Source organism: Pogoniulus pusillus, chromosome 1 (genome assembly GCF_015220805.1).
Source record: "Pogoniulus pusillus isolate bPogPus1 chromosome 1, bPogPus1.pri, whole genome shotgun sequence".
NCBI lineage: Eukaryota > Metazoa > Chordata > Aves > Piciformes > Lybiidae > Pogoniulus > Pogoniulus pusillus.
Window position 1 is genome coordinate 44,166,316 of NC_087264.1, and position 27,457 is coordinate 44,193,772.

The 27,457-nt window shown below is 38.1% G+C and overlaps 1 protein-coding gene across 6 annotated transcripts in view; it reads right to left on the reverse strand.

The window, feature by feature from the left end:
* Window positions 1-27,457, reverse strand: part of CEP128 (centrosomal protein 128) — a 127,977-nt gene that overhangs the window by 76,520 nt on the left and 24,000 nt on the right. For all 6 annotated transcript variants that reach the window (XM_064151091.1, XM_064151080.1, XM_064151100.1 and 3 more), the window contains exons 9-15: window positions 21,443-21,529; window positions 20,153-20,227; window positions 18,111-18,243; window positions 16,298-16,458; window positions 9,880-10,230; window positions 6,492-7,142; window positions 2,162-2,326 (exon numbers count right to left, since the gene is read on the reverse strand). In XM_064151091.1, coding sequence (XP_064007161.1) covers window positions 2,162-2,326; window positions 6,492-7,142; window positions 9,880-10,230; window positions 16,298-16,458; window positions 18,111-18,243; window positions 20,153-20,227; window positions 21,443-21,529 — 1,623 coding nt within the window. The remainder of the gene's footprint in view (window positions 1-2,161; window positions 2,327-6,491; window positions 7,143-9,879; window positions 10,231-16,297; window positions 16,459-18,110; window positions 18,244-20,152; window positions 20,228-21,442; window positions 21,530-27,457) is intronic.

A 27,457-nucleotide genomic window follows, 5' to 3' on the forward strand; every position in this document is an offset into this window, starting at 1 on the left:
TTGCCAGGAGCAGACTCCACTTGCCAGCACGCGATCGGCCTGTGTGGCCAGCGTGACACCATGCTGAGACTGCACAGCGCTGTACTCCTCTGCACCCAAAGGGCCTGCCTAAGAATCCCTGGACAGAGCGTCCAGAAGAAGCCAAGAGAACAAGATCAGAGACTGTCCTTCCCCCTGAAGCTGGGAGAATTCCAGCCTCCAAGTCCACAGGCAGACTCCCCTGAAGACTGGACACTTGTATAGGCTGTGATGTAGCCCCAGAGGGTGACTGATAATTAATCAGAATTTGTGAGTAAATGCTTTAGTACCTCTGTAATTCTCTATCGCCTCCTGCTATTGCAGAAAGAGCTTCAGCCCATCTACTGGGCAAACAGCATATTGACTCCAAGCGGCATTAAGCCACAGGGAAAGCCTTGAGCACAAGCCCTACGAGGAGAGGCTGAGGGAGCTGGGATTGGTCAGCCTGGAGAAGAGGAGGCTCAGGGGAGACCTTATTGCTGTCTACAACTACCTGAGGGGTGGTTGTGGCCAGGAGGAGGTTGCTCTCTTCTCTCAGGTGGCCAGCACCAGAACGAGAGGACACAGCCTCAAGCTACGCCAGGGGAGATTTAGGCTGGAGGTGAGGAGAAAGTTCTTCACTGAGAGAGTCATTGGACACTGGAATGGGCTGCCCGGGGAGGTGGTGGAGTCGCCGTCCCTGGGGCACTTCAAGGCAAGGTTGGATGTGGCACTTGGTGCCATGGTCTAGCCTTGAGCTCTGTGGTGAAGGGTTGGACTTGATGATCTGTGAGGTCTCTTCCAATCCTAATAATACTGTGATACTGTGTGAAAGTCCTCTCTGTGTTTATAGTTTGAATGTTTGCTAGTTATTAATAAGCTACTGTTCGATATTATTCCTCGAATGCCTTTCATAACCATGTAAGATCCTAAATAATATTAAAATTCAGTGGTTGGGGGTGGTGAGAGTTCAGAATATTGAAATTAATAAAATTATATATTTTATAAATATTTCACACCAATTAATTTCTCCCCTCTGCCACAATTGGCGTAGCCGGCAGAATACCCACTCCACGACAAGATTTTTGAAAAGAACAGCTGATAACTCTCTTGAAATATGCCAGTACAAAAAATTCATGAGAATGTCTTTAAAAACTTGCCTTGTTTCAAATAGTGAAGTAGAAAATAATTTGAGTTAGTTTGAATACCTACTACCATGCTTACGTTACTTATTAACTTCAAATTAGCTCTAAATTATTCACTGCAACATTAACCAAGTATGCAGAGAACAAGGCAGGCAACAAGACTTCTGTTTGTACTGCTAAAAAGCATTAGCAAACCTTTGGAGGGATACTCAAAGCACTTCTGCCTTCTTTCATTTATATAGACTGTGTACTGCGGTACGACTGTGTATATTCTTTAATGTATTTTTTGTATTTTGAGTTTATAATCTATCTCTGTAGTCCATCATTTATTTCTGGTATTTGTGAGCACAGAGATTGACCAATCATTGTTAAAATATGGGCCAGCAGTGTGCCCAGGTGGCCAAGAGAGACAGTGGCATCCTGGCCTGCATCAGCAATGGTGTGGTCAGCAGGAACAGGGAGGTCATTCTGCCCCTGTACTCTGCACTGGTTAGACCACACCTTGAGTACTGTGTTCAGTTCTGGGCCCCCCAGTTAGGAGAGACATTGAGATGCTTGAGCGTGTCCAGAGAAGGGTGACGAGGCTGGTGAGAGGCCTTGAGCACAGCCCTACGAGGAGAGGCTGAGGGAGCTGGGATTGTTTAGCCTGGAGAAGAGGTGGCTCAGGGGTGACCTCATTGCTGTCCACAACTACCTGAGAGGTGGTTGTGGCCAGGAGGAGGTTGCTCTCTTCTCTCAGGTGGCCAGCACCAGAACGAGAGGACACAGCCTCAAGCTACGCTAGGGGAAATTTAGGCTCGAGGTAAGGAGAAAGTTCTTCACTGAGAGAGTCATTGAACACTGGAATGGGCTGCCCGGGGAGCTGGTGGAGTCGCTGTCCCTGGAGCTGTTCAAGGCAGGATTGGACGTGGCACTTGGTGCCATGGTCTCGCCTTGAGCTCTGTGGTAAAGGGTTGGACTTGATGATCTATGAGGTCTCTTCCAACCTTGGTGATAGTGTGAAAACTAGGTAAGTTTACCTTTTTCTCCAGTTCTTGCTTTGCAAACTCACATTTCCGTCTGAGTTTTATATTTTCTTCTTCATTTTGCGTTAATTCTTCTGTCAATTTATCACACTCAATTTTTATCTTCTCCAGTTGTCTACCTTGAGCCTTGACTTTGCTCTTCTCTTCTGCAAGTTCAATCTGATGGTATGGAAAAATAGATTACAAAGTCACTATGTAGTTATCTTAATCATTCCCAAAGTGTGGAGCTTTGAATGCATGGAACACTATTTCAGAAACATAATGTAACTTAAATGTAAAAAGGTAAAATCAAGTGCTGTCACTTATCTCAACATGGAAAACATGCATTACAGAGCTGTAAAACTGTGTTTTCAAAACAGTAAATAGAAGTCTGTATTTCAACTCTGCTACACACATAGCTTACATCATCCTAGGAAGACAAGCATTTATGTAACTATACCATTACAGAACTAATTTGGAATCAGAAAGTCTAAAACTATCAATTCATTTCAAGAACAAATACTATGTTTATATCTGCAAAGAAATAACAGAAAGATTTGGTATTTAAAATTTCTAGGAATTGTGTGGGTTTAATGGTATTCATGGGAACATGGCAGAGAAAAGTGAAGAAAAAATTCAGGGCCTTGAGAGCCCTAAATAGGTGACTTAATAAAGTATATTGGTTTCATGTCAGAAAGATAAGCAACTGAAATGGACAGATTTAAGAAATTCTCTAGAACATCTGGAAAATAAAACAAAAAAAACAAAAACAAAACCACAAAACCCCCAAAAAATTCATCCAAATGAAACAACACCCAACCAAAAAACAAAACCAAAGCCAAAACAAAAAGGACACACAAATTACTTAAAACCAGCTTCTTGTTCAATGAATTGTGGATGCAGCTAACAGACAAAAATAAACCTATGAAGTAAATTCCTTCCCGAGGAACAGCAAAAACTCTATTCTCCGAATTACACTATAAATATAACTTTTATGAGGAAGAAGGGTAAGAAGAGAAGTTTTACGAGTTAATTTCGACACCAGAGCTAACAGAGTACAAAAGCTCCTCTGAAGGACAATTCCAAGAAAGAATTTTGGTGTCCTAAGTCCACAAAGACTTAAGGACACAGAGAAAAGTCTGCAACGCCTAAACCAATTTCTGTGAATAGGCTTCTAAAAAACTACTTTCCAATTCCTACTAAAGTTAATTCGATTATAATGTCTATGCAGATGGAAACAACCCAAGAACCTAATTCCTCACTTATATTACCTCTGAGACACAATGAAGAAAGTAGATTGTTATTAATTTTCAGTATGTACAAAGCAAATGTGACTATAATTGATCTGGATTGAACCCATTTTTCCACATCTGATAATTCTCAAGAAAAAAAAAGAACTTCATTCATTTGGTACATGCATACAAAACAATTTAAAAACAAATGCAGATATGTACATACATACACACACTGAGTTTTATATGAATAGATACATATTTATGCAATCTTGTATTTAAGATTAATACCTGAAAGTGCTGTCAGGCAAGAGGTCAATTTATGTCATTTTTTAAAGAGAACAAGTATGTTTTTGAAGCAAATGAGAGTGCATAGTAAAATCAGGGGACAGATTCAGAGGTGATTTGGAATCACTAAGCAAACCACATAATTTCCTGTGCTTAGTTATCTATCACTTTTAATAAGAGGAAGAAGAAGAAAAAGCCATTATAGAGATGTATTTTGGGAATACTTCAGGAAGTTCTAGTAGAAACAGAAATAAAATCTGAAGCACCAGAATCTCAGTACTGAGACAGTAAGATCCTTCTCAACACAGATGTCTCATACAAAATTCCACATTCTTTTTCAGTTCTGCTGCAACATACAATATTCCCATGGTATATCCCTTACTGTTCAAAGAAATACTTCACTACCTTGTAATTCTTCAATACAGTGCAGAACTACAGAAAGCCAGACAAGAATGAAGCAGAAAGTATCGTACAGATAAGGCAACTGAGGAAAAGAATGGTAAGGATCAAGTCACTTCTTTTGGCAGTCTCTGCAGCAGTTGGTCCTACAAACACAGAAACACTTGGTTTCCTGAAAGTAACTCAGAATTCCTCCCTTAGTTAAGACTTAATAAATCTGTTAAATTTCCCTTTAATCCTCAAGTCTCTCCCACCTGACCTTTATTTTTAAGACTTTAGCAAACTTTGGATGGGGTTATGTAAATTCTTTCCCAAAAGAAGTTACAAAGGCTGAGGCGTAAATTAGGTCAAGATTATTGTAACAGTAAAAGACAATTGGCTATTGTGAAGAAAATCTTACCAAGTCTGAGAAATTTTTTGTTGAACTTCCCTAAACTCTACCCCAAATCAACCATATTTAAATACAATTTTATAAAATGCATGCTAAGATTACCTTATTTTGGAAAAACATATGTCCACAAAAGTGAAACTAATGCAATGTAATTGTGATTTCAGGCAAAAAGTAACCCAATCACCTGCACAATGACATGTTCTCATCGGATCTTCCTACAGATGACTGTCTGGATGAGGCACTTTGTGCCATGGTCTACTTGTCTGGCTAGGGGACAGGTTGGACTGGATGATCTTGGAGGTCTCTTACAACCTGGTTGATTCTATGATTCTGTTTTGCTGCACTTAAATCTTTAAATCAGGAGAATGTTACAGATTTTCATTTAGTGTACTTCCAGAAGAAGTTGCCTAACCAAATACCTGACACAATTAATCTCCCTCAAGTCTTCTCCTCTTCTCTGTTTCAGAGAAAGTTGTAAAAAAAAATAAACAAACCAGGTACATAAATTAAGGATTCTGTAGCAGAGTAAATGAAAGAAGGAAGTGAACTTTTAAAATATTCCATTTAGGTATAACAAGCAGTAAAAGTCTTAAGGCCCTTACTGTAAGACTGATCTTTCTGCATAAGAACACATAGTCACAATCAGCTCATTTTTTGATCCATCCAGAACACACTTTCCTTCTCTTCCATGGATATTAAATGTAGTTTTCATTTCCGTGTCAGAGAAAACATATTTGGACAGCTCACTTACACAATGCTAGGCTCACCATAAATTAAGTCTAAGCTTCATGTTAAGCACTGCTGTCAAAATATTTTTAATACTTTCATTAATTAGTTTTCAGTGATATTTTCACTAAAGATATTATGCATTACCAGATGCTTAAGAATTATTGTCAATTATTATGTCATTAATGATACTAAATAACTAACCAGTAATGCCAATTCATAGCTGCAAAAATCATAGAAAATACACATTTTTACCCACATTTTTTACCTAGTTGCATATCTGTGAGAATAGAAAGGAAATAAACATGTTTATGTTACTTATGATGAAGCAGATAATGAATCACTGAAGCTCTGATTAAGGATTCTAGAGATTTTATGGTTAAATTGGTAGAATTTTGACATGAGTAAATTTTTAATTTGATGTAACTGAGGTGGGAAGCACATTTGCAGTGCTTCAGAAGTGCATGCAAAATAAGTTGGTAACTTATAACCAATCTGGAAAACTACTGTCTCCATTAATATGAATATATAAATCATTATTAGGACATACAAACTACAGTTACGTATCTATTTAATCATCTAACCAAAATTGCTTCAATAAATGTGCAATGCATAGCTTATGCAACTGCTGACAGTAAAATACAGTTCAGGCCACCATTTCACATCTCAGTTTTAGTCAGACCACTTAAAGCTACTGTAATTCTTTTCTTTCCAATATCCTTGAATCAGGAGCAAACTATGTAAAGACATTAACTCATTTCTTCATGAACGAAATGCCACATTTCATCATTTACTATGCAAACATTGTCACTTTCCTGTGAAATTGTACAGAAATTAGAATTCTAATAAACCCTGCAACAGACAGAACTATCGAAGTTAACCTTGGCAAGTGTTATATGTGATCACTATTCATATTCTGAAAGTACTTCCAGAATTCTGCACTCTGCAATGTAAACATTTACAGAAATGCATCATCTCTGAAATACTGCATATTTAATTCTTTTACAGGGCCATGACAATAACTAAAAATTAGAGCTGAAGAAAGGATTAACTCATATTAAAATATTACAGCCTCACAAATCTCCTTATCTTCTGATCACAGGCATACCTAAATCAGTACTTCCGAATTAAGAAAATCTTTTGACCTTAAAACTGTTACTGTTACTCTTTTTTTTACCCTCAACTTTAAACTTTCATGACGACCTGCATTAAAATGTGTGTTAAATGTTTTTAAGCCCATACTTTATTGTCTTGTTCAAGCAATAGGGAAAAAACTAAGTCTGACATAGGAATTCGTCAGAATAAATACCTTTAGCATTCCAATTTGAGACTCTGCATCATCCTTTTCTTGTTTAAGAAGTTTCATGAGTTCTTGAACATTTCGTTCATGTTTGATCTTAGTATTTTGTAACTCTGATCTAAGATCTGCCAACTCCTGTTGGTGAACTTCTCTTTCCATCTTTAGTTGCCTGTTAGCTGTAGTCATCTCTTCATGCTTAGATTCCTGCTGTTTCTGGAGATCTGAGAGACTTTTATGCAATTCCTTTTTTACTTTCTCCTCTTCTGCTATTCTGTTTGTTAGTTCCACACGTACAGAGCTTAAGTTTTTTACATCTGCTTGCATTTCTAAGAGTCTTTCTTGGTCTTTTTTATGGATCAAGTTACTAGTCGCAAGTTCCGTCTCCAAGTGTTCCTTTTCAGTTTGCAACTGATTTTGTAGAAAGACTTGCTTTTTCAACTCATTCTCCAATTTACTTACAGTACCTTGAACTTCTTTGATCTCTTCTTCAAGAGATGCCTGTTGAGACTTCATTTCATTCAGTTTTACCTCTTTGCAGCGAAGGAGTTCTTCCTGCTGGCTTCTCTTTGTAAGCACATCATTCAGCTCTTTCCGAAGGTTTTCTATTTGGTGTATAGCAGAGAGAAGTTGGCTTCTGAGGTCATCCTTTTCTTTGAGGGCCTAGGAAGGAAGAAAAAGAAACTGAGTGCAAATTAAAATAATTGAAGAAAATTGTTGGAAAGCTGTCCTTAGGCACTAAGAATGTCCATCAGCCCACTTTGTTCTCTGATAAGACAATTTTTTTTGCCTGTTATGAATTCAGTTCAAATCTATTCAGAGCTTCTCTAAATATCTATGACCTCAGATCTCAAATGTATACTTACACTTAAATGATTTAGCCACCTAAAGCAGGGATAGCTTTGTTAGTCCTTTGCTTTTCTCACTCTCTTTGCAAACTAAAATTGTGTTTATTTGCTGGTTCCTCCAAACAGCCAGATGGAGGAAAAGAAGCAATACAGTAATGCATCCGAAAACAGGGAGGACTAATGGTCACAAACACACCTTACCTATAAATCCATTAAATAGGCTGACTTGTTTTGCTTATTTTCTATAATATTGCAGATGAAATATATCAACTTAAATTCTTCTTGAAACTGTACACACTAGATGAATAAATAGCAGTTAAAACCCTGGTTCACCCATGCATCAAAGGCAAGAAATATAGACTTCATCTTCAAAGGAAAAATCGGCCATTTAATAAAAATGCCTCTGTTTTCCTAAGGACCATAAGGGTTGAGTTGGCTTTTTTTTTTCCCAACACTGGTAGATTTTAGGTTAAAAAAAATCCTAGAAAAATGTGCTAAGACAGGAAAAATTTGCACTGCAAGTACATATGTATTAATAAATATTACACTTCATTAAACTCACATTACACATGCCCTTCCTGATTCTTACTTATCTCAAGTTATAACTGAATTTCTTAACAGTCTCTTTAAATTAAGAAGGAATTTACAACACATCTTTCACAAGTCACACACAGCTTCTACTACAGGCCAAAAGAGGAATGATACAAATGGATAGTTCAAGGTTTTCCTGATGTATCACACAACTGGATTCTTTAAATAGGCTACAACTAATTTTTACAGTGAATTTTACTGCCTGTTTCCACTAATTGAATTCACCATACACATCTTTATAGGTATAACAAAAATGCATGAAACAACCAATAACAAAAAAGCAATAATTGTTAACGGTGTGCAGTTTGAAAATAGTAAGCCACTTTCCAGTTACATGAAGAAAATGCAATGCAAATCAAAGTACAAAAATAATATTTCAAGGATAGAGGATAATGATCAGCAGGGTTTTTTTTTTGGTGGGGGGATTATGCTTTCTATATTCCATACTTAGAAGAAAATACATTCCAGAAAACACAAGATGTTAGAGATTCCACTGTCAACCAATATCAAGGATTAGTACACAGGGCAGACTTCAAATTATCCTAATAACTCCAAAACAATGAAATATAAACACTCTTTCTGCAGCCCACCCATGTCTGCAAATATTCCGAACATCTCGTAATGTTGCAAGCTACGAATGGCAAATGTTCAGAATTTGATTATATCAACTCTCTGAAGCCCTATGACAGAAAGCAAAGACAACAGCCAGCCATTTATTGTTGAAAAGTTTTCTCTCAGATGTTAATTATCTGTATATTTCAAAGCTGGTTAAATTATGTTAATCCAGTTCCCTAAAGTTTATTACAAATACTGCATCTAGGTTGATTATATCCTCAGATGGGAACTGTCTATAATTCTGTATTGAGAACACAAAATACCATTGCAATTTTCTCCTCATGCAGATCCTCTCATTCTTCTCCTTTTCAGGGTAAATGTTTCCAGGTCTCTCAGACTCTCCATCTCACAGAGATGCCCCAATCTCCACACCATCCTCATGGCCCTCTGTCAGCCCTCTCTAGCAGTTCTCTGTTCCTCTTATATTGGGGAGCCCAGAACTGGACACAATATTCCAGGTGTGGCCTCACGAGTGCAGTGTAGAGGAGGAGGAGAACCTCCCTTGACTGCTGGCCACACTCTTCTTGAAGCATTCCAGAATACCACTGGCCTTCTTGGTCTTGAGGGCACGCTGCTGGCTCATGGTGAACTTCTTACCCACCAGCATTCCCAGGCTATTCTCCACAGAGATGGTTTCCAGCATGTCAAATTCTAATCTGTATTGAGGCATGGAGTCACTCCTTTCCCAGCCCAGGACTCTATACTTATCCTTGTTGAATTGTACAAGGTTCACCGCTGCCCAACTCTCCAGCCTGTCCAGGTCCTGTTGAATGGCAGCACAGCCTTCTGGTGTCATCAAGCTTGTTGAGAGTACCCTCCATCTCTTCATCCAGGTCACTGATGAAGATGTGGAACAAGAATGGGCCCAGTACCAACCCCTGAGGAGCATCATGAGCCACAGGTCTCTGACCAGACACCCTCTGACCTCTGCCATTCAGTCAGTTCTCAGTTGACCTCACTGTCCACTCATCTAAGCTTATGTATGAGGTTGTTACTGAAAACTGTGCGTCAAGAACAGAACTTGAATGTAATTTGATTTTTTTCACATTATTTCCTTTAAAATTAACTAAAACCAAGCTGTTAATTGAAAACATAAGTTAAAAGCAACATTCATTACAAGAAGAAAGTTTTGAGTGAAGAGAAGAAATGCAAGATAAGAAAAGAATGTGGAACTTCATAAGAACTAAGAACCATGATCACTTATTAGCTGTTTTGTGGTTCACCAGAAAATTTGGTCCAGACCTTGAGGTGGAAAGAGGTTTCAGTTACACTTTGCATAAACAAATCACTTATCTTAATTTATAAAACAAATGGAAAGGGTACAGAAATACTGCAGTAAACATTACCTGAGTGTTCTTGTCTGTTAGTTGTTTGATAGTTTCGTTTTGTTTTTCCACCTCACGATCCAGTTTCTTACATTTCAGTTTCCACTGGCGGAGGGTTTCTTGTGCTCTCACTTTGAAATCTTCTCTTTTTTTCTCAGTCTCTAGCCTGAGTGCTTCTGAATGCTTGAATTCAGTGAGGTATCGTTCTGCTTCCTTGGTACTCTCTTCAACCCGTTGAGCTAATTCAGCAGACTGGAGTTCAATTTGCCTACGTCCATCCTCACAAGCCTTGTAGCAACTCTGTATTTCCTTTAGCTGGTCCAGCATATTTCGCTGCTGCTTCTCCTTGTTTTCCAGGTCAGATGTTAACACCTGGAATCATCAAAGCAAAATATGAAAATTCTACCAGTAAAGAGACAGAAGACCTCATCAAACAACATACAGTCACGTTCTATCCAAATTGTTAATAGCATAAAAGACCTCCTTGACTACTAGGGAAAGACCTATTAGATCAGAGAATCCACCTCTCTGCAATGGTAATGAATTTCAGCTTAAGATATACATAGTTACACCATCACACATTTTACTTTTTGCATTTATTCCTTTTCTGTTTGGTCTTTTTTTTTTAAATATTTTAAGTTTGAGAATAAATCATTCTCCACAATCCCAAACTACACACTACACTAGAAATATGGGATAAAGCAAATAGTAAGGTGTAAGGAGATTAACATAAACAGATGAGAGAAGAAAGAAAAATTACAAGGATGGAATAGCATCCTCCACAACAAATGTAATCTATATTATATGTGTTAGTTATTACCCATTTTTCTGCTGGTTGCTTTTATGGAAGCAACAAGACAAAAAAGAGCACTGATGAATACAGAGAAAACAAAAGTTTGGTATATGTTTCTAGAACAAAAGTGCTTGAAAATGTAGCATGCATGTTAAAGCCAACATTAGCTGGCCTTTCAATACTGAATGAAATTGAAACCACATATAAAAAACTAACAAGCTCTGCCTAGCTTGCTTCTGATTATATTTCACAGGACATTCTCATAAAACCTGGAAACCTTCTCCCTATACCTTCTGCAAGGGCATACTCAGAAATCACTCACTGAAGCTTCATTAGAAAAGCTGAATTTTATTAAGATCATCACATAATTTCACATTAGTATTCTATATTTTGAGCCTGCTTTCATACATTCAGTATCTTTGTTAATGACTCAGAGAAATTTAATAGTCTCCAAGATATTATCAAGCTCCAAGGGATGGAAATACTTGAGAGGATTACATTTCAGAATGACTGAAACAAATTGGAGAAGTAGTCTGAAATGCATGGTATGATTCAGAAGGGACAAGAGAAAAATACTTTGCCTAGGAAAGAATAAGCAACTTTATAGATGTACCTAACAGGATTATTTAGACAAAAGTCTTTCCAGGTGGTTTGGATTTGGTTTGGTTTTGTTTGGTTTAGGGTTTTTTGGGGTTGTTTTGAGGTTTTTGTCGCTGTTGTTTTGTTGCTGTTGTAGTTGTTGTTTTCCTTTCTGAGTTTGTAGGTTGTTTCTATTTTCTTATTCCCTCTAAACTAGGCTGTTATGGCCTGGAAAGCAATAAATGGTACCAGTCTTTTCAGGATAGGATTTGCTGTCCTGGTAAGAAGACTGAGCATGCATTCCTGCATGTGACAGCTCGTGGTACTGCCAGAAAATAGACAGGAAAGACTGATGTCAAAGACAAGAACCATCTTACCCAGCTTGCTACATGTAGCCATGGTGCAAAAGAGGAGTAGAATTATATGCTGGATGTTCAGTTACTCTCTTGTAGAATATCTCCTCTCTACACACAACTCAGATATAGATAATAAAACAACAGATAAACACAGAATAATCGAGGATAAATCTTACAAAGGTGGCAAAATGAAAACAGGAAAGTCTTTCTTGCTTTACAGTTCTTTATATGAGAAAAACTCGACATATATTCTGCTTCACTATTATTTAGCCATATATTTTCAAGCTTATCAGGGAAAACAGGCAGGTCTAACCTTGCCAAAACATCTTGGTTCCTAAAGGAAATAAACAACCAAAAAACCCTTACAAGCTATAATTAGCAAAATTTTAATCAAAAGAGCACCATTTCAAATGAAAACAGATTATAATCACAGGATGTTAGGGGCTGGAAGGGACTTCTGGAGACCATCAAATCTAACTCCTCTGCCAGAGCAGGACCATAACCTAGTGCAGGTCACACAGGAATGCACCCAGACTTCTTCAAAGGTAAGTATTTACATTCTGGATGTAGCAGAAGTTAAAACTCCTGTTAAAATACAGTTGGATACCACATTTTACCTTTCCACAGATGTTCTAAAATGAGGTATAATTTCTTTCAGTCATGTTGCATGGTTAAGGAGCTGCTAAGCAAACTTAAGTGGAAGAACAAAGTCAACAGATCACATAAGGAGGGGCTGGCCACCTGGGAGGAGTACAAGGCTGTTGTCAGAGGGTGTAGGGAAACACATAGGAAGGCTAAGGCCTCGTTGGAACTCGACCTTGCAAGGGAGGTCAAGGATAACAAAAAGGGCTTATTCAAATACATTGCAGGAAAAGCTAATGTCAGAGGCAACATAGGCCCTCTGCTGAATGAGGTGGGTGCCTTGATGACAGAGGGCACAAAGAAGGAGCAGTTACTAAACGTCTTCTTTTTCTATACTGCTGGATATTTTCCTTGGGAGCCCCTGACACCTGAAGCACCAGAGGAAAGCATGACAAAGGAGTTTTCTCTGGTTGATGAGGGTTGGGTTAAGGAACAGTTGAGTAATCTGGACATCCACAAGTCTAGGAAGTAGTCCAGCTTTCAACTTTCATAAGAAACTGGGGGTAGAGAAAGAGGCAAGTATTTTCCAGTTACAGCCTAGTTAATTATCTAAAGTGTTAACTGATCAACACAGGAACAAAATATGTGACTCTGTCACTGTTCCAGTAACTCATATAGATTGGACTTCCAGCTGCCAGCTTGACTTCCCATATCATGCTTTTGACTCACACTTTCAACACCTAATTTAAAAATAAATTCATCACTAGCTGCAAAACAAGTTTCATTCTAGGTATAGAAAAACACAACACATGTTGTATTCAGTGCAACTGAAAAAACTTTTATAGACATAATAAATGCAAATGAGGATTACTCATTTGCTACAATTTACATATCACAGCTCTATGTAAATGTTCTATACTGAAAATAATAGAAGAAGGCACATTTCACCCCCTGCACACTAATTATGTTAGTCATTTAAAGTGAATCTAGAGTTGCTTTTCCCCCTCCTTTTCTTTGCCCTGTATCACAGGAATGCAGTCACTGGAGACTACTGTGCAGTCACACTGCTCATAATTGATAATGTTTTCAACAATGCCATCCAAATTATGTACCAAATTACTTCTCCTGAATGCAAAACTCAAATCTTAATTTATTAATCACAATATGATCTGCATCTCTTGCCAATAGTTTAACTATCACAGAGTATTAATCCAGAAGCTTTAAATTTTTCATTCAAGTCTAAATTTTGTGAATTGAATAATCAAATATGCATACATTCAATCAGTCATTAAGTGTACTTATTCATTCAGTAAAAGTTACACTGCACACAATTAGTTTCTGGAAGTGATGCCTTCTCCATATTTCTCCAAGCTTGAACTTGTTCTGACAGGCAATAGTTTATGTCAATATAAGATACCACTAAAAGTTCTTTTTTCCTTCCAGGTTGATAGGTCATTTTAGATAGAAAATCTACTTAGAGACCCTAGATAGAGAATCTACTACTCAAAGTGAACAGTATCTGTCCATCTAAAATGCTTCTGTAGCATTATTTTAGCATTTGAACTCCAGTGACATAGCAATACGGGTTTGTCTGTAAAGGATAAAATTTCTCTTACTTTGTAGGAATATTTATTTGCATTTAGAAAACTGCTACTTACTGATTTTCAGCCACATTAATTGGCTCATACAATTAAAATAATTGGATAATAGGTTCAACTTTAGAGATGAAAAATCCATGAAATTCATTTTAATGACAATAAGATCACAGAATGGTCCAGGCTGGAAGAGACCCCTAGAGGTCATTGAGTCCAGCCCCACTGCAGTCAGCAGGGACATTCCCACTAGACCAGGTTACCCAGGGCCCCATCAAGCCCCATCTTGAATGCCTCCAGGGAAGAGGCCTCAACCCTCTTCCTGGGAAAACTCTTCTAGTGCTCCACCACCCTCATAGTAGAGAACTTGCTCCTAACATTCTATCTAAATCTGGTCTTCTCAAGCTTGAACCCATTGCCCCTCATTCTGTCACTGCAGGCCTTTGTAAACAACTTATCTCCATCCTTCCTGTAGGCCTCCTTCAGGTAGTGGAAGACTGCTATTAGGTCTCCCCGGAACCTCCTCCTTTCCAAACTGAACAACCCCAGCTCCCTCAGCCTGTCCTCATAGCAGAGGTGCTCTAAGCCTCTGATCATTTCTGTGGCCCTCCTCCGGACCCACTTCATCAGGTCCAGGGTCTTCCTATAATGAGGGATCCAAAACTGGATGCAGAACTCCAGGTGAGGTCACACAAGAGCACAGTAAAGTGGCAGAATCATCCCTCTGGATCTCCCGGCCACACTTTTTTTGATGCAGCCCAGGATATCATTTGCCTTCTGGGTTGCAAGCACACACTATCTGCTCGTGTACAGCTTCTCGTCCATCAGCACCCCCAAGTACCTTTCCACAGGGCTGCTCTCTAAAACCTCATACTCCAGCGTGTACTAATAGCGAGGATTGTTCTGTCCCAGGTGCAGGACCCTGCACTTGCTCTTGTTGAACTTGATGATGTTGACCTGGGCCCACCTCTCTCATCTGTTCAGGTCCCTATAGATGACACCTCATCCCTCTGGTGTGTCGCCACTACCACACAGTTTGGTGTCATCTGCCTTGTCACTCTTCATAGGACTGGAAGACTTATATTACAAAAGAATTCTCATCTCAAAGAAACAAATCACTAACTTGGCCTCAGAAAATCTGAAATATTTTTAACAAACTGTCTGCTGTTACACTTTGCTGGACAATACTTTAAGATTACTTTGACCTAATTAGGATGAGCAATAATTAGCAAATCAATTTCACAAATAGACTAAAAATGTTTATGGAAAAACTTGGGTATTGCATCTTTATAATTTATGTATAATTTGCTCCATATCTATATAGTTCCATGCAGAAAAGTATCATTAAGACAGATGTAGAAGCATCCTCTGGTAAACTACAACATCTGAAATAAAAATGTTCTCTATTAAATTTAAGAATTAAGATGAAATTAAATTCTAAACACAAGTTTAAAAATGTGATTACAACCTTTGTCAGTCTCTCCATTTTACATCATATTGTGCATTTATGGCAACTCTCAGAGACTGAATATACACAACTCAAATTGATGAAAACAATGAGATTTAAATAAATCAAAAGAAATTTGTAGTATCACCAGGGGCAAATGCAGTCACATCCTTCCCACTAACCAAACTACACTGAAGTCAAACATGGCTGGTCAATTCCAACTGGGAATCAGACTATCTGATATGAGCAGCTGTTAGAGCGAGCTTGACAAAATGCTTTGTTAGTACAAAAGTTTAGGAATTCACATCCTTGCATTCTTGATGTCTCATTAAAAGGAAAATACACTAGCTATTTTCCTGTAGCAGCCTCTGTAGGACAACGGCAGTGGGAAGCAGATAAGAAGTACAAAGTGTTTTCTGTTGAGGTAATCAGGGAAGTCGAAGACTTCTACCTCAGATCAATGACAATGACCCCAGCTGAGCACTCTTCCATCAGTATTTTCCGAGTAGGAAATTAGTATTAGATCATCATTCTGATTCTCAAAAGGCATGTTCTACATGAAAAAGTTTTCAAAATTTGGGTTAATATGCATTTTTATCCCTTTAACTCCTGTCATAAAAGTGATTAGAATTTCTCAGACCCCCACATGGCAAAACATCAGCATGCTTCCAGTCAGTCTGGAGTTGTTTCGGTCAGCTAAAACAGAAATGCTGATGGATATGAAGAAATGAGTTTTGCTTGCTTTGCCCTTTACAGAAACACTCTAGGTATTTTTCAACCTGTTCAATAATCAGTTTTCATAAAGCATGTAGGAATTTAGCTTGAGACTTCATTTTTTTCCAAATGTAATTTGATGTCTTAGTTTGATTTAAATCAGCACAGAATTATGATGATATTGCACTTAATGATATAAAAAAACCCAAAAGCTGTTATGATCTGGCTTTGTTACTCTACTATGACATAGAACAAGATATCACAGTTTGTTTAAACTTAATTTCTGAAGCATGATGGAATAGAGAATCCAAAAATCTAAATTTTACTCATCTACATATGTATGTGAAATAATGAGAAAAGACAAACTATTACTTACCTGTATATGCATAACAAGCTGCGCTTTCTCCCTATCCTTTTGTTCTATGCACCTCTTTAATTCTTCTACCTCTGACATTACAGCATTGTGATTAAGTTTTGCTTTAAGCTCCACAATATGCTTCTCCAGTTCTTGTTTCTCCCTCTCGTATCTTTCAGCTACTATAAAACAGTGAGAACAGAACAACAGGTCCAGTAGAAACACAGACTTAAGGTAAATTGCTTTTTTTCCTCATTTCTCTTTCAGCAATTTTATTCTCTGCTTGAGACTACTCTAAACCCTCTATGAAAAATGGTTATAGCTGTATCATAACCTTTTAGTGAAGGTGACAGCATTTGTTTCTGCAGTCTTTTTACAGGGATTTTTCATTCTCATTCCCCCTTTCACCCCCCTCAAAAAAAACACCCCAACTGAACAACAAAACCCAATAAAAAATAATAGGTCAGAAGAAACATTGGGGAAATTCTGGTGTTAATGGAACTCAGCCTCAAATTTCAAGGCCAAGAGTTTATATGACCAGAGTAATAAGTCCTTGTTTGGAAGTCACAGTATCTGTAAATTTTATGCCTGAATCCTACAACTACAATAGACATTCTTTAGAGTAAGCTGTAAATTTCCCAACCAGAAATTCACAACTCTTTAGTCATAAACAACTACTACAGGCAAAGAAAATCTTCATCTGTATTCTTCCCATGCATCTTTGAAGAAACAGAAATAACACAATAACGAGGATGACAGCTGAATAAATAACATCTCCAGTAGATTTCTTTTTGTTTTTTTTCATATTTTCACAATAGTACTGATTTATAATAGAAATGAAAAAATTAAAACAGGCTTTCATTAACATGAAAGGCATATTGTTTCAAATAAATACACTTTTAATCAGATACATTAATAAGACTGGGGAAAAAAACACTATTAAATGGCTATTTCGTGCATTTTTGAAGCTAAGACATGAACAAAATCTGTCTGTTTTCCAGCTCTCTGTATGCCATTTGCAAAACATGGAGTCAGAGTCCTGTTTTAACAATCCAGATAATAATTCAGTAGCTGAAGTACAAAAATATAAAAATCAATCATTAACCAAACTTAATTAATTCAATGCTCAGAGACACTGAACTCGGAGTCACCATTCTGTTGTTATCTTGAGGAATACATTTCAGTGTTAACAAGGAGAAAGATAAAGACTTTCTCCAATGTCTTTTTGATTATGTTTGAAAAGTTTAAATTCAGAGAGATAACTAAAAATTAAAAGCCTCACTAAAGCAGTAATTTAATATGCTATTACACCTTGAAATGGCTTCAAGCATTTTCATTCTAGATACTACCATTCCAGTCAAAAATTCTAACAAAGTGCAAACAGAGGTCTAGCTACATCATAGTGGGAACTTTTCTTCACCTCTCTGGAACATGTTATTACCCCTTTAAAAATCTACCAGAAATTCATCAGTGTCATTAACTTTTGCTACAATCTTCAAGATGACAGAATTTAAACTGCAGAGAGACTGAAATGTAACATTTCAGAAAAGTTGTTTTTAAATATTGCAAACGTTTTTCTTCTCAAAAACACTACACATTTCACTGAAATTGTCTCTAACAATATTCATTTGTTTTCACCATGCAATTCTTGATATTTTATCCTAAAATTTAACCCTCATTGATATGTATAACTTAATGTTCAGGTGTCAGAACCTTAAGTAAGGGAGATTCATTGATATAGTAGAAGAATCAGACTGAAACTCAAAGGCAAAATTTATGTTCAGGCTAACTAATTTGCAGGCTTCTAGTGAAAAAAAGAAAAAGAGAATTATACCTATTCTAATTCTCCTGTCATCATCTTGTACATCCTGGTAGCTCTGGCAGCGTGCAGCAACGTGTGAAATCTGATGCTGCAACTCTAAACGGTCGTCTTCTACTCTCAAAAGTTTGGAACGAAGATCTTCAATCTAAAATGCATGTACAGGTATCAAATGCTTGTGAAAAACAACAAAAGACTAAATAGAGTACTTTAATTCAATGATACAAAAAACAAATACACAAGAAATATTTGTAAATAAATCTCAAGAGCACTGCAGATGGTAAGCAAAAAGATAAATTACTTCCTTATTATAGGCCATAAAGTAATTATTCAAAACTAAAGGAAACATTTTAGTTATTGACTGTAGACAAGCATTAATTTTTTTAGATGAAACAAAATGCTGGCAACTGTCTTTATATACTTCTCCTGGGCAACCAGCAATAGAACAAGGGGACACAGTCTCAAGTTGTGCCAGGGGAGGTATAGGCTGGATATTAGGAAGAAGTTCTTCACAGAGAGAGTGATTGCCCATTGGAATGGGCTGCCCAGGGAGGTGGTGGAGGCACCATCCCTGGGGGTCTTCAAGAAAAGACTGGATGAGGCACTTAGTGCCATGGTCTAGTTGATTGGTTAGGGCTGGGTGATAGGTTGGACTGGATGATCTTGGAGGTCTCTTCCAACCTGGTTGATTCTATGATTCTATGAAAATACCTATATAATAAGCAATATATTTTATTTAAATTCTACTCATTAAAAATACAATGTACTTATTCTTAAGAAACAAAAGGGTTTTTTATACATTTTTCCTTTCTGTGATATACAGTCTAGCACTTAAAGATGACTTTTGTACAGGAAAATAAAGGAAACATGACATGCAGTAATTGAATTGAAGGAAAGTACTATACCACATTATCCTTATGTGGTATAGTACTTTATTCCATGCACAATGAGTTAGATTCAAAACAGTAACGCAAGCAACTCAAACTTCTGCCAAATACACAAAAAAAATAATGCTAACAGATCAGGATGTCAACTGCTCCCTCCCTAAACACAATCATAGAATGGTTTGTGTGGAAGGGATCTCTAAAGGTCATCTAGTCCAAACACCCTGCAGTAAGCAGGGACATACCCAACTAGATCCGAGGAGGTGGTGGAGTCGCCGTCCCTGGAGCTGTTCAAGGCAAGACTGGACGTGGCACTTGGTGCCATGGTCTAGCCTTGAGCTCTGTGGTAAAGGGTTGAACTTGATGATCTGTGAGGTCTCTTCCAACCTTGGTGATACTGTGATAGATCAGGTTACCCAGAGCCTTGTCAAGCCTGACACTGAATATCTCCAGGCATGAGAACTCAACTACCTCCCTGGGAAACGTGTTCCTGTGTTCTACAACTCTCACAGTAAAGAACTTGTTCCTCCAATCTAACTCTACTCTAAAACCATTGCCCCATATCCTTTCACTGCAGGCCTTTGTAAACAGTGCCACTCCAGCCTTCCTGAAAGCTCCCTTCAGGTACTAGAAGGCTGCTATTATGTATTTATATATGTTTTTCAGTCAATATTTATATATTTTTTTTCCTAGCTCCTCTGAAAGGATTAGACATGGTTATGAGAAAGGACACATTTCTAAAACTATAATGCAAGATGCTGAAACTTGTAGATTTAAATACTGCTTAAAGTTTTTCAGATATTTGGGGTTTATATACTACTGACACATTGTTACACAACATAACACTTCTAGGTCACCAGTTTATCAGCAGTAATTACTAATATACAAGTAGTTCTAAAGAAGACAATGAAGGGCACTTAGAAATAATGTGTTAAGGGACTTTAAAAGTGCCATAACTATTACCACTACTTTAATTATATATGAATATATATAGCAGAAAAAGTATGATGACATATCAATCCACATATTTTAAACTCAAGCTTGTCTTTCTGTATTTCCTTTTTCCCTTAGAAAATAATATTAAGAGAAGGTCAGATAGGACGAGTAAGCAAAAAGACTCAGACATAATCTGGTATGAAAACCTCACGGTTTTCATCATACTGAAGCAGTTACCTGACGCAAAAGAGCTTCTCTACTGCTTTCAGATTCATTCAACTTTTTCTGGGACTGCTCCAATTCCTTCTCAAGCTGTCATTATAGAAGATGATGAAGAAAGAAAAGCAATGTATGCATCACAGTACAAAAGTATATTTTAACTATTTAATCCTGGCACAAATTAATAGATAAAACTATCCATTTAAAAGGAGATATAATATATACAACATTCTTATTTGTCCAAAATTTTAAGCAGACTTTCATTTGTACTACATCTCTGCTGTACTTAATTATATAATCAGAATTTAACTTGCATTCTGTAATTTTTGTACAATACTCTATATCATATGAAAATACGAAGTGGTATATGTAATCCTAGATGAAATAGCACAAAAGCAATTTTTTACTGAGTTACAACTCTCTTTTAAAGCTTCAAAAACACCATTCCTGGATTTGAGACATACAATGTTAAGGGAATAAAAACATGTTTAATCAGAAATATTCAAACTGACACCATTAAAAAAAACAAGCAAGCCAACAAAAAAAACAGAAAACAAATTCTAAGAAGTATTTTCTGATTTCGACCATAAGTAGCTCAAAGATCAACGATTCACATGGAAATAAATACAGGTTTTAACAGCAGAAATCGTTATTGTAGTGATAGCTATTTCTTTGCAAATGGGCAAAGTAAATAGGACAAGTATTAATGGACTGGAGAGAGAAAACATAAACCGCTAAATAGTTTAGCATAAAGTGGTATAACTTCAAAAGTACTGACAAAAATGCTAAACTATGCAAGAGGAAAAAAATCTAGAAAAAATGTAACATAGCCCTAGCACCCTCTCAGAACAGAAATATATGAAAACTTGTTTTCAATGCAGAGGAAGAAAGCACTATGGCAACAGGCAGTTCCATAAGAGTATCGAATAGTAACCACGATGCAAAATAACCAGCGTGCATTAGTTGCAGGGATGAAGAAGAGCTGCATATTTGAGCTGCTGCAAATAAGCAACAGTAGACTATAGATAAATTCAGAGATAAATCAGAGAAAGAAATCAAGGAGAATCCTCAAATTATAAACTTGCCCAACCTAGGAGGATGGAAGAGTTGTCAGAAGTAAAGAGCTTTCAACATAGCTATACAGAACTTCTGTCTTTCCTTCACATGACCGCTGATGAAAAAAAAGAAGCAAACAACCCACTCTTATCTTAAAGAAACTTTTATCCTGCTGGTATCTCTGAAAAAGGAAGCATACACTGTAGCATATGACATTATACACTTATTTAATACCAAACAAGAAAGTCTTACTTGGTTCTTTTCATTTTGATATCTCACAAGTTTATTTTTCATGAGTAGTTCTGTTTCATCTGCTTTAGCACCTTGCTTCCTTAAAGCCTTTAGAGGAAAAAAAGTCAATCATTAACTTCATTATAAAAGTTACAGAAGTCTTATTTGTAAATGAAAGAATCTGCTGGTATATTTAATAAAGAAAATCTAGACAAATGCTTTCTGTCTATGCCGAATATTTCCATAAGGAGTGAACGTGCACTGTTACGAAGAAAAAAATGTAAGCCTGTGCATATATAAACGCATGCAGAGCAAGGCCAAATGCAAAGTCAAATCTAGCACTAACACCTTTCCAACGTATACAACTCCAGACACTCAAGGTTGACCCAAAACACTTAGAAAGGAAGGTCTAAGAGGCTCCAGAGACAAGATGTTAATATATCAGCTGAAAAAAATATATTCTCTAATGTGAAATATCCATGATATGAAATACAATACACTGCAGTAAGAAAAACAACAGCATAAGGGTGTGAAGGAAACAAAAAAAGAAAAGAAAGTTATTTTTATCTGAATCTGGACAGATGTTTAGAATCACAGTATTAGCACAGAATTGTTACTGACATCAACGTGCATTACTTTAGAAATAGAATAAGAAATTGATGGGGACTTTCCCTGTCTCTCTCTGAACCAAAGTATCTACACTGAGGTACATTTCCTAAAGGTTCTTAGAAAAATAAAACTGCTTCCAGTGACAGTTCCAAAATCTTTTCTCTCTGCACACCAACACTATTTGCAGAACACAGCCAATTGCTGGCAAAGGAACAGTTTAGACATCACAGACATTAATGACACACAGTTTGCAACATACACAATCCAAGACTGGATATCTCAAACCATAACAATGTCACAGATTCATCTTAAACATCACCTAGAAATACTAGTTGAGCAAGATCACTAGCCATACTGACAGAATCTGACCAGATGAAAGCATAACCTGTCCAGAAAGAACTGTCTTTTTGCCAGTCTATTCTTCCTGAGCAGCTCTTTTATTTCACTTTTGAAAAGGAATATCACCTTAAACAATATCCTTGAAATTTGTAATTTCATTAAGTTTTTGAACATTTTCTCCTCACTGTATCCTGGGGAATGATTTCATAGAATCATGCAATAGCTTGAGCTGGAACATTAAAGATCATCTAATTCCAATTCTCCTGTCATGGGCAAGGACACCTACTATGCTAAGTTGCTCAAATTCCATACAACCTGGCTTTGAAAGCTTCCAGAGTTGGATTCTCTGCAACTTCTCCAAGCAACCTGTTTCAGTGCCTCACCATTCTCAGGGTGAAGAATTTCATTGTATGAAAACAGAAGGCAAAATACTCATCAGCCTCAGTGAAACCAGGCATTCAGCTTTGAAGTTTCACCTTTAAATGTAGTTTTGTGAAGAAATTAAGTGAATTTATATACTTATCACAGTCTTACATCTTTACTTCAGGGAACATAATGGTGTCAGTGTAGTTTGGCCTACTCTGTTGCTTCAACAGTTTACACTAAAATCTGAGATTGTAGAAAACATTTACTGTAGATATTCCACTGAAAATATCATACAACATCAAGAATTATCCTTTTAATCTTACTGACTCATGATCAGATACTCTAAAACTGTGACATATTTAAGATAGTTCTTTAAGAACTCAGAACAGATTCAAATCTATTGCTCCAGTAAAACATACAACCCAAAACTGCATACAGACATGACACACCCCAATTATACTCAAAAAGGCTCTAGGGACAACACTGTTCAGCCCATGTCATTGTTGCACAAGTGGCTTGTTTGGTTGGGGTTATTTTAAGGACTACAAATACCAGTTCAGAATAGCCCACTAGTGTGGATTTTTTTGGAGAGATGACAGAATGAAGCTCTCAAATCAGTTGGAGAAAAAAAAACAGAATTGTACTTGGAGACATACAGAAATTACAGTATCACAGTATCACCAAGGTTGGAAGAGACCTCATAGATCATCAAGTCCAACCCTTTACCACAGAGCTCAAGGCTAGACCATGGCACCAAGTGCCACGTCCAATCCTGCCTTCAACAGCCCCAGGGACGGCGACTCCACCACCTCCCCAGGCAGCCCATTCCAGTGTCCAATGACTCTCTCAGTGAAGAACTTTCTCCTCACCTCAAGCCTAAATCTCCCCTGGCGCAGCCTGAGGCTGTGTCCTCTCGTTCTGGTGCTGGCCACCTGAGAAAAGAGAGCAACCTCCTCCTGGCCACAACCACCCCTCAGGTAGTTACAAAACAGATACAGCATCCATGGCTATCCCCTTGAATTTTTGCCCAATCCAAAACTAAATCTATAATCCCCAGTGCTCCAATCCTCCCCTTTTAACACCTCCGCCATCAAAGAGGCCTAAGCACAAGCCTCTGGAGGCCCCCAAAACAGGCCTACTGCTTACATGTTTGTCCCGACACAGGGCTGGAGGAAGAGGAAAGTAGAATAAGTTTATAAAGGGCCCTGCAGCGGGACCTTGACCGCCTGGACAGATGGGCAGAGTCCAGTGGGATGGGGTTCAATAGCTCCAAGTGCAGGGTGCTGCACTTTGGCCACAACAACCCCATGCAGAGATACAGGCTGGGGTCGGAGTGGCTGGAGAGCAGCCAGACAGAGAGGGATCTGGGGGTGCTGATTGATACCCACCTGAACATGAGCCAGCAGTGTGCCCAGGTGGCCAAGAGAGCCAGTGGCATCCTGGCCTGCATCAGGAATGGTGTGGTCAGCAGGAGCAGGGAGGTCATTCTGCCCCTGTACTCTGCACTGGTTAGACCACACCTTGAGTACTGTGTTCAGTTCTGGGCTCCCCAGTTTAAAAGGGACATTGAGATGCTTGAGCGTGTCCAGAGAAGGGCGATGAGGCTGGTGTGCCTTGAGCACAAGCCCTACGAGGAGAGGCTGAGGGAGCTGGGATTGTTTAGCCTGGAGAAGAGGAGGCTCAGGGGTGACCTTATTGCTGTCTACAACTACCTGAAGGGTGGTTGTGGCCAGGAGGAGGTTGCTCTCTTCTCTCAGGTGGCCAGCACCAGAACAAGAGGACACAGCCTCAGGCTGCGCCAGGGGAGATTTAGGCTGGAGGTGAGGAGAAAGTTCTTCACTGAGAGAGTCATTGGACACTGGAATGGGCTGCCCGGGGAGGTGGTGGAGTCGCCGTCCCTGGGGCACTTTAAGGCAAGGTTGGACATGGCACTTGGTGCCATGGTCTAGCCTTGAGCTCTGTGGTGATGGGTTGGACTTGATGATCTGTGAGGTCTTTTCCAACCCTGATGATACTGTGAAGAGATAGCAGAGTTATGAGATTGAACAACAACCTTCTAATCCCTAGAGGATTTCTTTTTTAACCCCATAGCTCCCAACCTGGGACAACTAGGCATATAGGATGGGTACTAACTCAAATCAAGCTTTTTACTAGCACAATCAGAAGCCCTATTATACACAGTCAACTGTATGCCAATCTTATTTTTAGGACCAGATGTATATTTTAGCCCCAAAAACATGTGCAGATTTTGTTAGAAATATAAGCATCATAAGGAAAATGCTAAAGGTGGACTGGAATTAGGAAATTTTGGAAAATTTTCAAAGATGTCCTTTACTGAAGGCAGAAAATAACTTTTTGCATTAATACATCTTAATTCCCAGAAGAAACCATAGAAATTATCATTCCATTTCAATTTATCAGCATCACTGAATGGTAGTTAGCAATAACTTCAGATTAAAGGTCTTTTCTATCACTTATACTACAAATGTATATTTGTGGATGTTGTTTACCTGGACTTCAGTACAGTCCAGGTAAACATGGACTCCTCACAGCATTCTCCTGAAGAAACTCTCTGTCCTAGGCCTGGATGGTGTACACTCTGCAGCAGTCACAAGTGGTGCTCCCCAGGGCTCAGTGCTGAGACCACTCCTATTTAGTATCTTTATCAATGACCTCAACACAGGGATTGAGAGCACTCTCAGGTTAGGTGTGACTGTTGGTCTGCTGCAGTACAGTAGGAAGGATTTCCCCATTGAGAGCTTTCTCTTGAAAGTATTAATGTCCAGAATGGCCAGGAGGAGGCACCGTCCCTGAGGCTCTTCAAGAAAAGACTGGATGAGGCACTTAGTGCCATGGTCTAGTTGACTGGATAGGGCTGGGTGATAGGTTGGACTGGATGATCTTGGAGGTCTCTTCCAACCTGGTTGATTCTATGATAAGGAGGTTGACAAGGCCTTGAGGAGGGCAGGCATGGAGGCGTCCGCAAGAGAACACAGCATGGTTTCGGGTTGGACCAATGAGACATCAGACTCTGACCCAGATGGTCAGAAACAGGATCATGTCCTTAACAGGCTAGATGAGCTTTTGATTTGACCCAGAAGAGTAAATCTTTACAGCTTGTGAGCATAAGACAGTATTAGAATATTAACACATCTGGTATACTCCAGCTCAACACATCTGGTTCACAGACAACACATCAAAATCCAGAACCTCAAATAGAAGATGCCTTGGCTAGACAGACATTTTTTCTTATATAAGGGGGAAAACTATGAGGAGGCTTCTGTAACAACAGCTTTCAATCCTTCCAACTTATGAAAACCTTCCAACAGAAAATCATGACTTTTCCTGCAACTCAACTGTACTAACTTTTCTTAGGGTTTGGGGTTTGTTTGCTTTTGGTTTTTAAATAAAACCAGATTATTTGAAAGTAATGCACTGACCACAAACTGAAATTTGCTCTTTCAGAGCAAAACTGATCACTGAATTATAGTCATACTAGTAGAAATACACTAGCAGACCACTCTGGCTCCATGCTATTTAAAATAAAGTAAAAATGTACCACATCCTAGTATGGAGAAGAGAAGACTGCGAAATTATCTTACTAATACTTACAAATATAGGAAGAGTGGGTGTCAAGGAGCCAGTCTTTTCAGTGGTTCCCTGTGACAGCACAAGAGGCAATGCATACAATCTAAAGCACAGGAAGTTCCACCTCCACATGAGGAAAAACTTCTTTACTGTGAGGGTACAGGTTGCCCAGAGAGGTTGTGAAGTCTACTTCTCTACAGACTCTCAAGACCCATGTGGATGCATTCCTATGTTACTTGACCTAGGTGATTCTTCTTTAGCAAAGGGTTTGGACTAGATGATCTCCAGAGGTCCTTTCCAACCCCTACCAATTTATAAGACTATGTTCCTAATCTGAGTGAAAATTCTCTCTAACCAACTACATTAGCAGCTAGCACAGTTTTGAGTATGCTACCTAAACATAACCTGCCAGGCATTTACACACAGTCTGGATATTTCAGTGACAGATACGTATGAGACTTGCTTATGTTCCAGGACAGAGTCAGATTCAAATCACCATTTAATAATTGAGATGGAGAAAGAATATTCTCTTAAGGCAGTAAAATACTGACAAGTAGTGGTCAGTTACAGGCACTGCACTTTCCTGAAAAGTAAATACCAAAAAATTACATTGTACACTTTGCTGAAACTGTTTGCTTAGAATATAGGAGATTTAATCAAGCAAACAGACAGAAAAAAAGGTATAGAAATATTGAGTTTTCCTAACAACTTTGCTCTAAGATCTTTAAAGTCAAATTTAGTTTTATTTATAGCACAAAAAGGTGAAAACATAGCTCACCAAAAGACAAACAATTAAACTGATGCAAGTAATGAAAATACAGACAAGTAATCTTGAAAATACATTGTTGCAATCACAGCCTTTTTTAACTACTCACATTCACAACTTTTAAATATCTCATAATCAGAAATGACCTTATTTATTCTGCTTGGTTTGCCATACTGAATCTATTCATCTGTAACTCCATATACAACAGAAAAAAACATAGAAAATAAAAGAAAAGGCAAGCTCAAAAACTCCAATCTGCTGCACCAAATTTCCAGGCTGTTTTGTGTTGTCATTTTTTCATGTTTGTTTTTAATTTGAGATTAGATCAGTTCTAAACTATTTGCCTCCTTGGGTATTCTCATATTCCC